At 35.0% G+C, this 16,104-nt stretch overlaps 1 protein-coding gene across 9 annotated transcripts in view; it reads right to left on the minus strand.

Annotated features, from left to right (window-relative positions):
- Positions 1-3,597: 3,597 nt before the first annotated feature.
- Positions 3,598-16,104, minus strand: part of ZNF148 (zinc finger protein 148) — a 124,876-nt gene continuing 112,369 nt past the window's right edge. For all 9 annotated transcript variants that reach the window (XM_019448657.2, XM_019448652.2, XM_019448655.2 and 6 more), the window contains 2 exons: positions 10,635-10,753; positions 3,598-10,315 (listed from right to left, as the gene is read on the minus strand). In XM_019448657.2, coding sequence (XP_019304202.1) covers positions 8,717-10,315; positions 10,635-10,753 — 1,718 coding nt within the window. In that variant the 3' untranslated portion in view covers positions 3,598-8,716. The remainder of the gene's footprint in view (positions 10,316-10,634; positions 10,754-16,104) is intronic.

Raw genomic sequence — 16,104 nt, forward strand, 5'->3', positions numbered from 1 at the left:
AAGGGTAAGTGACATGAACAATGTTACACAGACAGACCAAGGGAGAACCACCACTTGTCTCTTTGATTCTCTCTTGCTCATTCTGCTTCTTAACCTGCCCATGCAGCTTGTAGAATCTCATGACCCTACACCCCTGCAGTCTCACAATACTCAAGAAGATCACATAAAGGTCATTTAAAGCTGTCCCTTGCAGCACTGGCTATGCCACCTCTGAGCACCACCATCTGCTCTCAGATCGTGAGGGCCAACTCAGCAAACTGCACAGCACAACTTCTCTCAGTGCATGTTGCCAGCGAAGCCGAGAGTGGTTCTGAATGTGTTTGCTCAGTTGTATCCTCTTTCTGCCATTTCATTTTGTGCTCTAGCAATCAGTCTTAACTCTCATTATCAACACGACAACAGTTGTGGGACAGTGCTGGAATTCCCATAAAGAAACAAAGGAAAACTGTTATTCAGGAGGTTTAAGGGTAAATTTCATAGTGGTCCAAACACCTTGAAGGAAACAGTCAAGGAAAAGAGAATGTAAGATAATTAGGGGTTAGTGGAAGTTATTTGACTTAAAGAGCATCATAAACATAATCATAGCTGGGAGTACTGGCTCATGTGTGACTCAAATGATTTAAACTAGTATTAATACCACTCCATGAAGACTGTGGTCGAATGACTAATTAGCACCGGTTCAGTTAGCTCTCCTATTTCCAGGAAAGCATCCTCCAGAATCCATTTCCAACTCCCTACTAAGATATAGGTACCCCTCGGGTTCACGAATCCCTAGAGCACATTCATTTCCCACTCCTGTAACAGGTACATTCCTTCTGAACAAAGGCTAGTCTCATTTCCACAGTCCAGGTTTGAATTTTATCCGTGAGTTTGGTATTTTAATTAGGCAATATTTTTAACGTTATTTCCACTTTATTTGGCCTGTATATATTTTCTATCTTCTGCAACCAATTTATTAAAATTATGTTCTCTAGAAAACTGTCCTAAAGAAATCTACTACTTACCCATTTGATGAGGCCTGAGGTATTTAGCTACACAGCACAGCATCCAATACATCTTATGCTTTAATAATCTAATGTACAGTACCACACCCTGCAACTACCACCACCTCAAAAACCTCTCAGATGCCCAAATAAAGATGTTAATAGACTTAACCATTTATGTGCATCTAGCACAATGCTTGTTCCTTAGCAGGCGATGGATCCTGAATACGAGGCCCCAGCAAGTAAGAATTCAAATCATTAGAAACATAAGTACCATCACAGGTAATAATACATTTCTTTGGCTCCCTTGGCCACCTTAACACAAGCATGAATTTCAGAATCTTACTATGAACGGGAGCAGCTAGGGAAAATTAAGTTATGATTTTAAGAGTTCACCTGAATGCGTAAATATGCAAAAACTCAAAATGTTCTCCATTTTTCCATTCAGGTCCATTTCTAAACTTGGGTTTTTCCAGTAGTTTGAAAATCACTTTGAAAATGGTCATTCTCATTTATAGGATCACATTTCACATCCTAGCTCTTACACATATGCACATCTGCATGGGTGTGTGCATAATGTTTTACTATAAATGTCCTTTTAAAGACATTTGAAAATGACAAGAGGAACTAAAAATTTTACCTTTAGTGCACTTAAACTCTTCTGCTCCATTGACTCTTTATAAGCCATCAAATGGATATAGTTTATCCTAATACCTTTTCAGGCTGGGGGTGGGAGGGAAAGAGAGACAGGATAGCCAGCAGTCTGCAAAAAAGTAAATTTCTATCCAAACATAATCATAGAAATCTTCATACTCCTTTTGTGCATGACAAATTGTCAAGTAAGACTCTATGATAACATTAACTCAAGTGACTTCAATTTCATTTTTTCTTGTAATCTTCAGAAGGTAGAAGTGTCATGTAGAGTATATATCTCCCCACCCCTCTACCTACCATTTCTAACCATTCAAGAAAAACTGAGATCTAGGAAATGGATTAATAGACTATCAGTGGTATTATTATGTATGGTTACTTAAAGCACCATGCTAATAAAGCCAGGGTCCTAGGATTAATCTCTGCAAAGGCCATTAGTTTATATTGTTCCAAGGACCTGGACTGCACTCCTAACTGCAGACAGCTTTCTTACAATGTGTCACAAGACAGGGGATTGGCAAGGTGGTAAATGGATAAAAACAAAACTGTCTTCACTAATAGGGGGTAAAAACCCACATATGATGGGTTTACAGACTCTTACCCATAAAGAAAAAACAACAACACATAATTTTTAAACCTATGTTAAACATATTTCAAGTCTACAATATTGGACCGTAACATTTGACTCCTAAATTTTAGAACTGCCTATACATTCTACACAAAAGTACAGTAAAGTTCCTGCTGATGGTTACTCAATTTGTACAAAAACTGTGAATTCCATACAGACATCCTTCTCTTTTTAATATTAATCTATGCACCAGTTTTTAAATATTTACCATTAGTTATTTGGTTCAGAATATTGTGAAAAAGTCAGCTAGGAAATTATTCATAAAACTGTATTCTGTATTTTTTTTTATTTTTCAAACAGCAAGTGTCCACATTTAAAATGCAGAATTTGCAAATATAAATTAGTCTAATAATTCAATTAAAAATAAAACAAAACAGCTTCCTTTAGTATCACAATACATAAAATGGTATTATAAACTCCAAGTGGCAAGGTTAACTACATGACAACAATGCCAGAAGCTGTGAAACTCATTAAACCACTTAATGAATAGGTCAGTTTAAAGAACATTTCTATGTTCCATGACTATGCATGAAACAAGCTTTCATGTATTATAAAGGCTCAGCAATTCATTCATGGCATAATACGGGGTCAAGCAAGATTTTATTTTTACAATGACAATTAAAAAATGCATTTAAACAAACAGAAGTCCTCCCAATTGTTTGAAAACAATTCTCTTTGGAGGGTAAAATATATTTTAAAACACACTGACTTACCAAATTTCAATTGTCAGGCTGCTGACTACTGAGCAAAAATTTGTATTTAAAAATATCACAAATATCTTTAACAGTGAAAATTTCAATGTGGTAAGTTTCATTGCAAAGTAATTTTCACCTGAGTAGATTTTGAAATTTAGTGCTCATATATTTGGGGGGAGGTGGGGAAAGAAAGACCCACTTGTCCAAGATACTAAGTTTATAGTGGATTCCTTCACATAGATAGACCAGAGGGTTGAAGAAACATCTGCTGTGACCTTCCCAGGACACATGATGCCCCTTTCTCCTGGAAATTTGTTCTGATATTACGAATTCTCAGTATCCATAATATTTCCACTTAGTTACCCATTCAAGCATAGCAACCCAATTGAGTTTTATACAACAGTGTCTATAATATGTACAGGTTTAATTATGAATAGGAAATAGAAAATAAAAATTTACAGTGATTGAGAAAGGGTCAGAAAATGGGATAGGAAAAGTAATACTGTATAATCAGAATATCCTATTATCCTACCAGTTTTAATGACAGGGTTTTTCCTTTATTAGTTGAAATACAAAGAAGGCATAGGGGATCCCAGGAAAATAACACTATATATCAGAAAATTCAACGTGCTCCACCATAAGGATTTCCATCACACATTTAATTTCTTCTGTACAATTTTTATAAATGTGTTTTTCTTTTCAAAATCGTCAGATTTCCAGATTAAATTCAGCACTACACAGTATGCCCTTGAAGTAAAATGAGGTTACCTGCTTTATTTGGATACCAAGTTCCCTTCCAGACAGCATTAAAATAAAGACAAGACTACACAGATAAAATCCAGTATAATTCAAATCCAACAATGAAAAATTCCCCCCATATTGTTGCAAAATTCATTCTACTGAAATGCTTTGCTACAATAATAAAAAGCATACATTACATATAAAAGATACCAGTGTACTAAAAAGTGACAGAAGTGGACTAGCAAATCCTTCAAAGCACATTATATAAATGACTAGCATTTAAAAACATTTCTCCTATAAAATGTAGGTCATATACATTTATAAATTGGCGGTTTTATTTCTAAAGCAGTGATGTGTGTGTTCAAATAGTTAGCTGTTCTGTACAGTATAATATCTACTCAATTCAAACTACAATAGGTTTGTCTTTCTTTGTATTGAAGTTGAATAAATTCATCTGTTCAGCTGAGAAATCAAGCTTGAAAAATACATATCTAAAAATCAAAGTAGAAAGTTTAGAATTACTGAAATGTAGCTATGAAATATGAAGAGAACTATGTCACAATGGAGCTGAAGTCACCTCAAAACTTATGGGCTTGAATCTAAAACAGAAACAAATATTAAATCCAAAGCAAACCACAAAGTTAGGTAGCAGTACAGAAGCAGGAAAAAAAACAAAAAACAAACAAAAAAAAAACCACACCCCCTTCCTTCAGTGTGATGGGCACTAAGTTTTGCGGTCTTCCTCCATCTTGCAGAAGAGTGGTAAGGCCATTCAATGCTTAGTGAAAGTGAGTACAGATGAAGTCAGATTTAGCCTGTCTCCCCTGCAACTTCAATTATGCTGTGTAAACAGTGTTATGTTCCAGTAGGAGGAACAATGGAATTTACTTATAAAAACTGATTAAAGATAATCATTATTAAATGAAATAAGGAGAATAACTCTGAAATGTTTTTAGAACTTTCCTGATGCTACTTGTACAGTTAGCACTGCTATGTATTATTGCTTACGTACAGTACAACATCATATGCCTTCTAACATAAAGCAGTACTGTGATTTGTTTGTACATATTTACAGATTCTTAAAAACAAGCTGTAAAAACATTACATACTTTCAGACAATACAAATTAGCACATTGGTACTCACTTCAAAACAAATGGAATGCATAACATTAATAAACATCATAAAGGAAGACTCACATAAAAGTCCTTGATTGTCAAGACACGTTTATATATAAACTCTAACTGTGCAGAATTAAAGATTCAATCATAGGTACATCCTTATTTGATGAACCGTATTTACAGCATGGTATTGCATAAAAAAATAAAATAATGTTTACAGGGTTTTACTTTTTTATCCATTGGATTAAAGAAAGCAACAAACACAACAAGAAATGTTTGTCTGCTTTAGTTTGTTTCCTACCAACGTTTAAGTGAAAAAAGGAAACACGGTTTTATTTGCAGAATATAGCAAAACAACTGGAAAATTATTTCCCTGAAATAAAGCAATTTGAAACGGAAAAAGTTTAAATTAAATTGCAGTGTCAAAAAGTTTCTCATTGATTATAATAGTGCTTCTTCAAGTAATTATACTGTGAAAAAACAAGTTCTAGTTTAAGATGTTCTATGTCTAAGAAATGCGGTACTACAGTAATGCCTACTTTTAAAGTTTCCCGGCTTTTTTTTTTTTTTTAAACAGCCCTTTAAAAACCCAAATTGATAAAATGAAAGAAGTGGCAAAAGATCTAACCTAGCTGGCACTTTGCAAGTTTCTCTCCCCTGTGGTAATGAAAGCCTACCCTGAGCACAAGACCTCTTTTGCCTGTCAGAAAGGGAAAATTACCCGACCACTGACAGTCCTCAGCCAGAGCTAAAAGGATGGATTTGTATGGTATCAAACAGAAAATCTGCAAGTACATCCAAAAGATTTAAGAGCCACTCAAATATTCTGAACCAAATGAATATGTGTACAATAAGAAGTCAAAAAAAAAAAAAAAAAAGCTTTACAAGATGTTCAACAGAGATTACCTCATCTAACCTGATCTGCTTCCAATCTTCAAACAGGAGAGTAGGTCCTAAGTGCAAAAGCATACCTCCCTTACATTGACCAAAAGTTTAATGGTATAAGAGCATGTTTTAATGGAACACTTTGCTAACTGAAATGAAAAACACAAATTGCAGAAGGATTATCTCATATCCTCAATATTCTGATCTACAGCAGCACATAAAGGCTACTTACTTTTTACTATTAATGCCCAGATACAAATTAAGTAACTTTCTAAAGCAAAGTGGGGAAACCCAAACTGTTGAGATGTTTATCCTATGATGATAATACAAGGTAATTCTGGTAGGCATTTAGAATTTCACAGTAAGAGAGCCACAACTACTATACTTAAATGGTACGTCAATAACTTATGTCAAAGTATCAAATGCTTACAATGTGGTAGAAAAGTCTGCCATTATGTATATTTAAAGAAAGGTGCCAAAGACAGGAATGCAACACCTGAAATTTTGCTTGCGTAACTACCATTTTCAAAGGCCTGCCTTCCTTGGCTTACCCTAACTGCTCAGCAGTAGAGTCACACTCTAAAAAAACTGTGCTGGTGATATTAAAACAAACAAAAACTGTATACTATACCAGGACTGAACAAGCTGTTGAAGAACAAAATTTTTGACCAGGCTCAAAAAAAGAAAAAGAAAAAAGGAAAAAGGAAAAAGGAAAAAGGAAAGAGAAAGAGAGAAAGAAAGAGAGAGAGAGAGAGAGAGAGAGAGAGAGAGAGAAAGAAAGAGAAAGAGGAAAAGAAAAAGAAAAAGAAAAAGAAGCAGAAAAAGAAAAAGAGAAAGAAAAAAGAGAAAGAAATCAACTCAGGAAATAAATGCCTATTATCAAATAACAGTATGAGAAAAATATAAACACCTATATAGCGTGAGCACAGTTCCATTTTTCACATCTCACCTGAATAGAGCCTTCTTGCAATTGCATGATGTATAACACAACACACACTATTCTTCAAAGTCAGTAATGGCAGAACTTAAACATCTACCTCAGAGAAGTCTAAAATTCTTGAAAAGTTTGGCAGCAAAGAAAGCTGTCAAATAGGAAAATTAATATTTCAAGCAAAGCTTAATAACCAACGTACAGAGGAAACCACATTAAACATAATTTATATTCATTGTCATAAAACACCAAAATATTCAAAATAAATGTAAAAGATGTTAAGGGTTGATATTTTCTTTGTTCCCTTTATGAGAACAGTCTTGGGATAACATTAAATAAAAGAAACAATAATTTAAATGTGTAACATTCTATACTGAAACAAAGACTGCAGATCTATAGGGCCAATATAAAAGTTAAAGTGGAAATTAGCAACTATAAAGTTTCACCTTCCAAGAATATTAATTTTAGAGTATCACTGGTGCTACATCAGTATGTGCATTGTGACAAACATGGTGGAAATTAAAATAAGCAAAAAAGTTGGAACAAATTAAAGAGGATAATAAAATCAATAGAAGTAATGTTATTTTCCAAAAATTAAAACTGTCCAATGTGTAACTCAAACCATCATTCTTTAGAAAAGTATACATATGTGTATATATAAAAGCACTATTTATGGTACCATGCTGTATTATTTTAAGACAAAGTATATATATATATATATATATATTAAAAAAAAAAAAACATTCGTGGTATAAGGATAAAGTCTGTAGTTTATTTAGATTTTGAAATGCAACAAAAAGTTTCCGATCACTCATCTAGCTGAAAAAGAAATTGTAGTTACTAGAATTAGTAAACACTTTTGGTTTGTAAAATTGTAATGAGCAGTGTTCATTAAAAAGTAATTCAAGATAAAATAAGCAATTAAAATGCCCATTTCTTTAGTTTCTCTGGATACTGTTTAATTATCCAATCTATCAAGATTCTAGAAAGAGAAGGATTAAACCAGGTTTTACAGTTCCAAAGATATCCAATTTCCTTTTATTGCCAAAAATTAAAACTGTCAATTATGAGATGATTATGACACAACCATATCAAACCTAAAAATCTAATTTTTTTTTTTACTTTGAGAAATCAAAAATACCAAATAGATTCTAAGTGCTCTATGTTAACTGAAGTGTATATGTAAAGTAAAATACAATTAAGCTTTAAAACGTGGAATATACATTTTGTGTAAGCATTATGTTCTTGGGAATGTAATCTACAGAATATCTTTTTACTAAAACTTCAAAACCTTGATACCTGCACATGAAAAATCATAAAAAATATCTAAGTACAACTGTACAAAGAAACTGACACCAATATGCATACTTCCATTGAGAAGTGAATGCTTCAACAGTTACGTATTTTGGTAAAAGTTTTGAAAGTATGCATATTTTAAAAGTAATTAGGCTTTTAAATAGTGGAGTCTTAGACTATCAGATTTTTATTACTTTCTTTTCTCAAAAAAAAAAACATGTCAATATAATGCAAAATGAAAATCAAGGGTATATGGCATATCATTCTTTTTAAACGGTGGTTTCTTGGTTTCTTTTTTTCCTCCTATAGGACACACTAATTTATTTAAGCCATAATCTCTTGACATTTAAACTCTGAAGTTCACTCTGTCTGTAAAGTATACTCAGATTCCCTGCTGAAGTGCAATGACTATGCTGAAAAACTTAGAAACAGTATGAGTAAATTTCACACAATTACTAATCTCCTAAGAATGTACAATGTTATCAATTAGGAAACAATTGTGCGAAAGTCTTTTTTTTTTTTCCTTTTAAACTCGGTGTAGGTGGAATAGCAAGTTTCTGTTCTAAAACAAGTAATGCATTGCTTCTATAAAGGTGACAACATGTAAGGCAGTTCAAAGAATGCTGACTAACCAAACAAAATGCAGTTATTGGATTATCTTGCTATTCATATCAGCTTAACTTGTTATAACGCATTGCTCTTAAATCTGTACAGCACTCCATTTACACAGAGTAACCCCACTCTTGATTAATCTGTTCTAAAGTGCCAGTATTATTTACACTTTTTTTTAGCCAAAGGTCTGGCCAGTTGTAGCATCAGGTGAAGATGTCATCCCAGCTCTATTATCATTTACATTCACCAAGGGAAATTCTGGAAATTCAGCACTTGTCCCTGGTCCCCGAAGGTTCACCTGTCCATTGGCAGTGCTAAACTGAGTAGCTATTCCAGCTCTTGATCCATGATATGGAGCGCGGAAGGGCTGTTCAAAGGAGCTCATTTGGTAAGCTTGGTGGACAGGCTGAGCCTCAGCTTTTTTCTGAGAAGTCACTTGATCCAAAAAGTCCTGTGTTGATGTGGCAGAAGCATGGTTTGTCTCATCACCTGAAAAGGGAAATGAGTGCTGTGAATCACCAACTATTAGTCCAAAGTGGGACTTATCTGGAGTTGTTCTTAGTGGAGAATTCATTCCTGATCGAAAGCTATTGATGGGCATGGCTGCATAGACTTGCTTGTCTATGGAAGAGAATGCTGGCTGATTTGGAAGGGTCTGGTTATCAGTCACAAAGTTAAGGCTCGGGCTATTCAAATAGGCATCATTTTGGCTAGTTCTGTCCAAAGCCTGCTGCAGAAACTTTGAGTATTCCTGCAACATGTTGGCTTTATCTGATGAGGATGCTTGGGAGCTTGATCCAACATTCTCTGCCTGGGTGACCTCAGGTACTTCTGAAGAATTTATTGATATGCTAGAAGTCACCTCAGTGTCTGCAACACTGAATGATATCTCATGCTGTCCATTAGCTTTATGAGAGTAATGATCCAAGAGAGTCTGCAGTACCTCATCTGGAATAACATTTTTGTCATGGTTACTCTTAATCTCCACATTCAGTGCCTGTGAATCTAATATGGATGCCGTAGTACTTTCATCAATGACACTTGCCACAGCTGCTTGTGTTACAGAAGGCTGAGAAGCTATGGTGCCCACATTCAGCGCATACTCCCTACTATTGTTACTTGCTGCTTGAAGGTATCGTTTCTTCTTCAAAAACTGCATGGCATCATCATAATTAGTACTACTGTGCACAGGTTTACTGGGCCCCTCCTGCAAATTATCGACCTGATCAATATCAGCATTGCCCTCTGAGTCCAGTAAAGCTTGTTTATCCACAAGTTCAAAAGCATACTTTGACACTTTGCTCTCTTCATATGTGGATAAGGGAGAAATTGTTTGATTCTGCTCCAATGGCTGCTTCAGACTTCTCTTACTATTAATTTTTTTGAGAACCAACTTAGGTGGATGTATTTCTCCTGATGCATCTTCTAAATGTGATCCCCCAACTGAAGAATGTGGCATTTCAACAGCATACTCTGCTACCATATACTCATCTTTTACTTTAGTACTTGAAGAATAAAGGGGCAGGTAATCATTTTTGTCTTTCTTCAGGTCAGATTTGTCCAAAGCACTTTCTTTGTCCATCCCAGATGATTTTTTCTCAGTTTTCTGCCTTTTCTTTTTTGGCAGTGAGTTATCTTTTGGTGATGTAGAAAAGCCAGAATCTTCCTCAGATGTCAGAAGGCCACCTTTGATGGCACATCTGTTTAGCTTTTTGTCATGATTTTCATGGCACATACGTTTATGTTTCAATACACGATCTGTTCTGGAAAAATACTGTCAAATTCAGATTTCAGCAGTGAGTTTTTGTTTTAGTTTGTGTTTTTCGTCAAGCAAGAAAAGAAAAGAAAAAAGTAATTAATATAAAAATAGACAGAAGCAGAATAATATAAGCAAATCCAAATGAATTTGTTGAGTCGTTTGCCAATTATAATCTAATCAACAGCAGTTGGGAGGTTCTTCAAACAGTTCTAGTAGTGACATTTTCTAATTTACTAGAATGATTTTATAATTTAATTTAGGATAGAAGAATTTCAATGTCCATCATACCTCAGCAAAATGGTTAAAAAAACAAACATTTTAAACCACCCCTTACCTGTAAACAGTATTCACACTGGTAAGGTTTTTCTCCACTATGAGTTCTCTTATGCCTTTCCATGTGATATTTTTGTATGAATCTCATACCACATTCATCACAGCGAAATGGTTTTTCACCTAGCACATGATATAGAAAGTTTAAAACAAAACAAGTGTTATGACAAAAACTCTACCCCTATATTAAATATATCTTCCAATTTAATTTGTAAAAAATATTTTGCTTTGGGGTGCCTGGGTGGTTCAGTTGGTTAAGCATCCGGCTCTTGATTTCAGCTCAGGTCATAATCTGTTTGTGAGATGGAGCCCTGAGTCAGGCTCTGCGCTGACAGCATGGAGCCTGCTTGGGATCCTCTCCTCCCTCTCTGCCCCTCCCCAGCATGCGTGCTTGTGCATACTCTTCCTCTCTCTCTCAAAATAAATAAACAAACATTAAAGAATATTGTGCTTTATAAAAATAAAAGATTGGCATGTGCCATTGGGAAGAAAAGACTGAAAGCAGGCATACTCAATTTCCCTGCCTTTCTATTATGTGTGTACATAACACACTCTCTGGAGAGACAAACAGTACCAGGAACTTACAGCAAGATGGACATGGTTTTAGTAAGAGTGGTTGAAGCTTTTAATCTTTTTTATTCAATCATACAAAATACTATTTTAGAAAATTTTTTGAAAAAAGAAAATGTTACCCATACATAGTCCAACACAATACTTGCATACACCTTTTCAATTCTTCATTTCTTTTCAACAAATATTTGTGGTTAAATGAAATCTGAATCCTAGGAAATAGTCTTAAAAATCTAATTCATTAAAACATAAAAAGTACTTAAATTACAGACTAAATTTCAAAAGGTTTGTTTATAACTGATCACTTTTCTCAACTCAAACCAGAATTTCTCAGGCCCTTTTTTTGGCGGGGAATGAATCAAACCAAGTACTGGTCACCAGACACATAACCCCGGCTTCCACCCCCTCCATTTTATGTTTTAAAGTGTCATAAGGACTTTTTGGCTGTAAGGAACCATTACTATGGAGATCTAAAATAGTTTTTACTGATAAAACCACAGTAAACAGAAGGGTGTGATAATAAGTTACCTTGAATAGTATGTTTTTGGGAAGCAACTGTTTCTATCTTTCATACATTTGACAAAATTTTATGGAATACTTGCTCTCTAACCCATAACCCTGCTGCAGGTGATTAAAAGTGTAAGATTCATTACTTGTCTTCAAAGAGCTTGGGAAAACAAGACGCACACATTAGACAGACAACTAACTAATAAAACTATGTCCAGCTCCAGTTTACTTTTACAACGTTTTATCGCACTACCTTTCTTCTTAAAACTTTTCCTCCAGCCAAATCAAAATACCTACCATCTTGTGCTTTTCTACCTCTGCTACAATTCACACTGCTCCTTTACTCAAGAATGCCTACCCCTGTGTGTTCAGGCGCTACATTCCCTTCAAGTTCCAACCCAAATCTTCTGAGATCCTTTGCCCTATTCTTTCAAGGAAAAGTATCTTGATCTTTAAATTTCCATAGAACTAACTTCATCTGTGGCTCTCCTATGGCACTCATTAATTCATCTCTAATTATTTTGTACATCTCTATTCTACAAGATCACATTTAAGGGCAGAATCTGAGCCTAAATTATCTTTATGTAGCTCAAAATATTTTGTGCACTTAAGTGTCAAATGAATGGCATAAATGATTATTATAGTGGATTACTAGTGGGAAAAATGTTACTGAGCTGGTATGATTTGGAAAAGCTTCTTGCCGGTGTTAGAATTTAAAGTGGATAGCACTTAAAGAGACTGTGTATGTAATTAAAGCCAAAGAAAGAAAATGTAGTGGGAAACAACAGAGAAACTAAGGGTTTAGTTACTATAAAAGGTCTAGGAGAAATGGTGCCTAGGAGAATATTAATTTAATTTGGTGACAAGTAAATTATTTGAAACTTTCAAGAATGCAACTTCTGTAATTGCTATGGAGTTACCAAATTTTAGGGCCGAAGGGACCTTGTGGTAGCTTTCAAACTGTGCCATTGGGGGCTCCACAGAGATCCCCAAAGGCTGATGCTGTTGTGGCAAATGGCTCTAAGAGTGCCACCCAGATTTCAGGACAGAATAGTTCCACTTCTATGTAATAGGGTTTTGAGCACGGACTTCAACGGTTCAGAGGCTAGATTAAGATTAACACAACTAATCAAGACCAATTCATTTATTCCACAAAACAAAGAAATAATCGAAGCTGGGAGAGAGGATAACTTATTAAGAAAATTTGGAAGTGAAAGAAATGAGGAAAAGGAGATGAGAAGTAATAATTAGGAGGCAATCTATTTAAGAGCAAGTAGTGTTAGAGACTGAAATTAATTTATTTGAAGGCAGAAGGGAAAGAGCCAGTGAAGGAGAGAAATGGAACACTGAACTAAGATTAAAATGAAATATTATCATTAATAATCAAAAGAACAAGATCTCAGAGGACTTAAGATGAAAAGGGAAGGAGAGTGCAGATTATATTTTAGAATAAAAGAAAAAAACAGTTGCATGTTTTGACACAGAGAATGTAGATGATAGAGTTTATTGAGCTCACAAGTGAAAGTCACTTCTCAAAAGTGAGAAAGGATAAAAGAGAAAATCAGTGGACTGATAAGAATTCATTTAATGCTGCACGATATTCATGGACTGGCAGACTTAATACTGTTTAAGACGGTTAATACTCTCCAAGCAGATCTACAAATTCAAAGCAGAAATTGAGAACCTGATCCTAACATTCATTTGGAAATGCAAGGGATCCAGAATAGCCAAAACAATCTTGAAAAAGAAAAACTAAGTAGGGAGACTCACACTTCCTAATTTCAAAACCTACTACAAAGCTACAGTAATAAGATAGTGTGGTAATGGCATAAGGATAGACATAGATCAAGGAATAGAATTGAGAATCCAGAAATAGATCTTTACATTTATGGTCAACTGATTCTCAACATAGGTGCCAATACACTTCAACGGGGAAAAAATCGTTTTGTTTTTTTTTTTCAACAATGATGCTGGACCAATTTGACACTCACATAAAGAATAGAGTTGGACCCCTACCTCGCATCATATACAAAACTAAACTCAAAATAGATCATAGGCCTAAATGTGAGAATGAAAACTATAAAACACTCAGAGGAAAACATAGAAATATCATGACCTTGAATTAGGTAATAATTTCTTAGATATGACACCAAAAGTCCAATCAACTAAACAAAAAATACAATGAACTTCATAAAAAATGTTTAATTCTTCAAAAAACACTATCAAGAAGGTAAAAAGAAAAAAAGGTATAGCTCCTGTGGGAAACAGTCTAGCAACCCCTCAAAATGTTAAACACAGACAATTCTACTCTATGTACATACCCAAAGAAATAGAAAACAACGACTCACTCAGATGCTTGTACCCCAATGCTCACAGAAACAGTATTAAGAACAGCCAAAAGATGGAAACAACCCAAGTGTCCATCAGCAGATGAATGGATTAGCAATATGTGATATATACATACCATGATATATTATTCAGCCATAAGAAGAAATGAAATTCTGATACATGCTACAACATGGGTGAACCTTAAAGAAATTATGCTAAATGAAAGAAGCCAGACACAAAAAAGACAAGTATTGAATGATTCCACATAGATGAGGTTATCTAGAATAGGCAAATTCACAGAGACAAAAGTAGAATAGAGATTACCAAGGCCTGGGATAGGGAGGAAAGGAGAGTTGTACTGCTTAATGGTTAGAGGTTTTCATTTGGTCACATAATATTTTAAATGTACTTCATGCCACTAAATTGTATGCTTAAAAATGATTAAAATGCTCAACTTCATGTTGTGTTGTTTTTTTTTTTAAGTGAAAAGATAACTTCTGGAATGGGGTAAAATATTTGTAAATTATGTACCGGATAAGGGATATGCATCCAGTATATGAAATGAACACTTACAACTCAACAGTTAAAAAGACAATCTAAGAATAGGCAATAGATCTGAATAGACAGTTCTCCAAAGATATGCAAACAGTCAATAAGTACTTGAAAAGATGCTCATCATTGTTCATTAGGATAATGCAAATCAAGACCACAATGATATACTTCACACCCAATAGGAAAGTTAAAATAAAAAAGACAATCACAAATGTTAGCATGGATGTAGAGAATCTGCCCATATTTTCAAGACATATTTGTAGTTTCATCTTTTACATTAAATCTGATATATCTGGGGTTCATCCTGAGGTCCAGATGACTATCTAGTTTTCCCAACACCATTTACTGAAAAGTTCCACTTTTTTCAATCACTTCTTTAATCAAAATCATATACTAGTAAGTTCCATGGGTCTATTTCTAAACCTTCTATTCTGTTCCATTGGTCTAACTGTTCATAAGCCAGAAAGAAAATGTTTTATGACTTTATAATACATTTTATCATCTGGTAGGGCTAATCCCCCTCATTGCTGTTCTGGTTTATCCACTTTCCATATTACTTCAAAATTATCTTGTCTAGTAACTGCAGTAGGAAAGGGAGAGCTGCCTGAAATGTTTACGTTAACTTATTAAAATATTGGTATCCCTGGGCAGCTGGGTGGCTCAGTTGGTTAGATGTATGACTTCAGCTCAGGTCATGATCTCTCAGTGAGTTTGAGCCCCGAGTCTGGCTCAGTGCTGACAGCTTGGGAGCTTGGAGCCTGCTTCAGATTCTGTGTCTCCCTCGCTCTCTGCCCCTCCCCCACTTGCACTCTGTCTCCCTCGCTCTCTCAAAAATGAATAAACGTTAAAAAAAAATTTTTTTTAATTGGTATCTTTTATGATGTTGACCTTTCTTACCACTAAATAAATAAATAAATAAATAACCAACCAACCCGGGGCGGGGGGGTGGGGGGGGGGAACAGGGAAGGGGAAATATGTCCTTCCATTTCATCAAGTTTTGTTTTTGTTTTTTTTTTTAATTTTTTTTTTCAACATTTTTTATTTATTTTTGGGACAGAGAGAGACAGAGCATGAACGGGGGAGGGGCAGAGAGAGAGGGAGACACAGAATCGGAAACAGGCTCCAGGCTCCGAGCCATCAGCCCAGAGCCTGACGCGGGGCTCGAACTCACGGACCGCGAGATCGTGACCTGGCTGAAGTCGGACGCTTAACCGACTGCGCCACCCAGGCGCCCCTCATCAAGTTTTGTTTTGTGTCAACAGTGTTTTAGTGATTTCTTCATATGGGATATCCCACATTTCTTATTGTTGATACTGTAAAAAAGGGTGTTTTCTTCTGTTATATCTTCTACTGTGGGTGTGTATATACAAAGTGTATGGTTTTCTATTTTACTGAATTTACTAGTTTGCAATAATTTTTCATTGACACTCATGGGTTTTTCAAGTATGCAATAATATTGGTTGCAAAAATTGGTTTTTGGCCTGTAATATATTTTGTGTGTATGTACTTTTGCTGGC

The sequence above is a fragment of the Panthera pardus genome, unplaced genomic scaffold (assembly GCF_024362965.1).
Source record: "Panthera pardus isolate Hobbes unplaced genomic scaffold, ASM2436296v1 HiC_scaffold_16, whole genome shotgun sequence".
NCBI classification, from domain to species: Eukaryota; Metazoa; Chordata; class Mammalia; order Carnivora; family Felidae; genus Panthera; species Panthera pardus.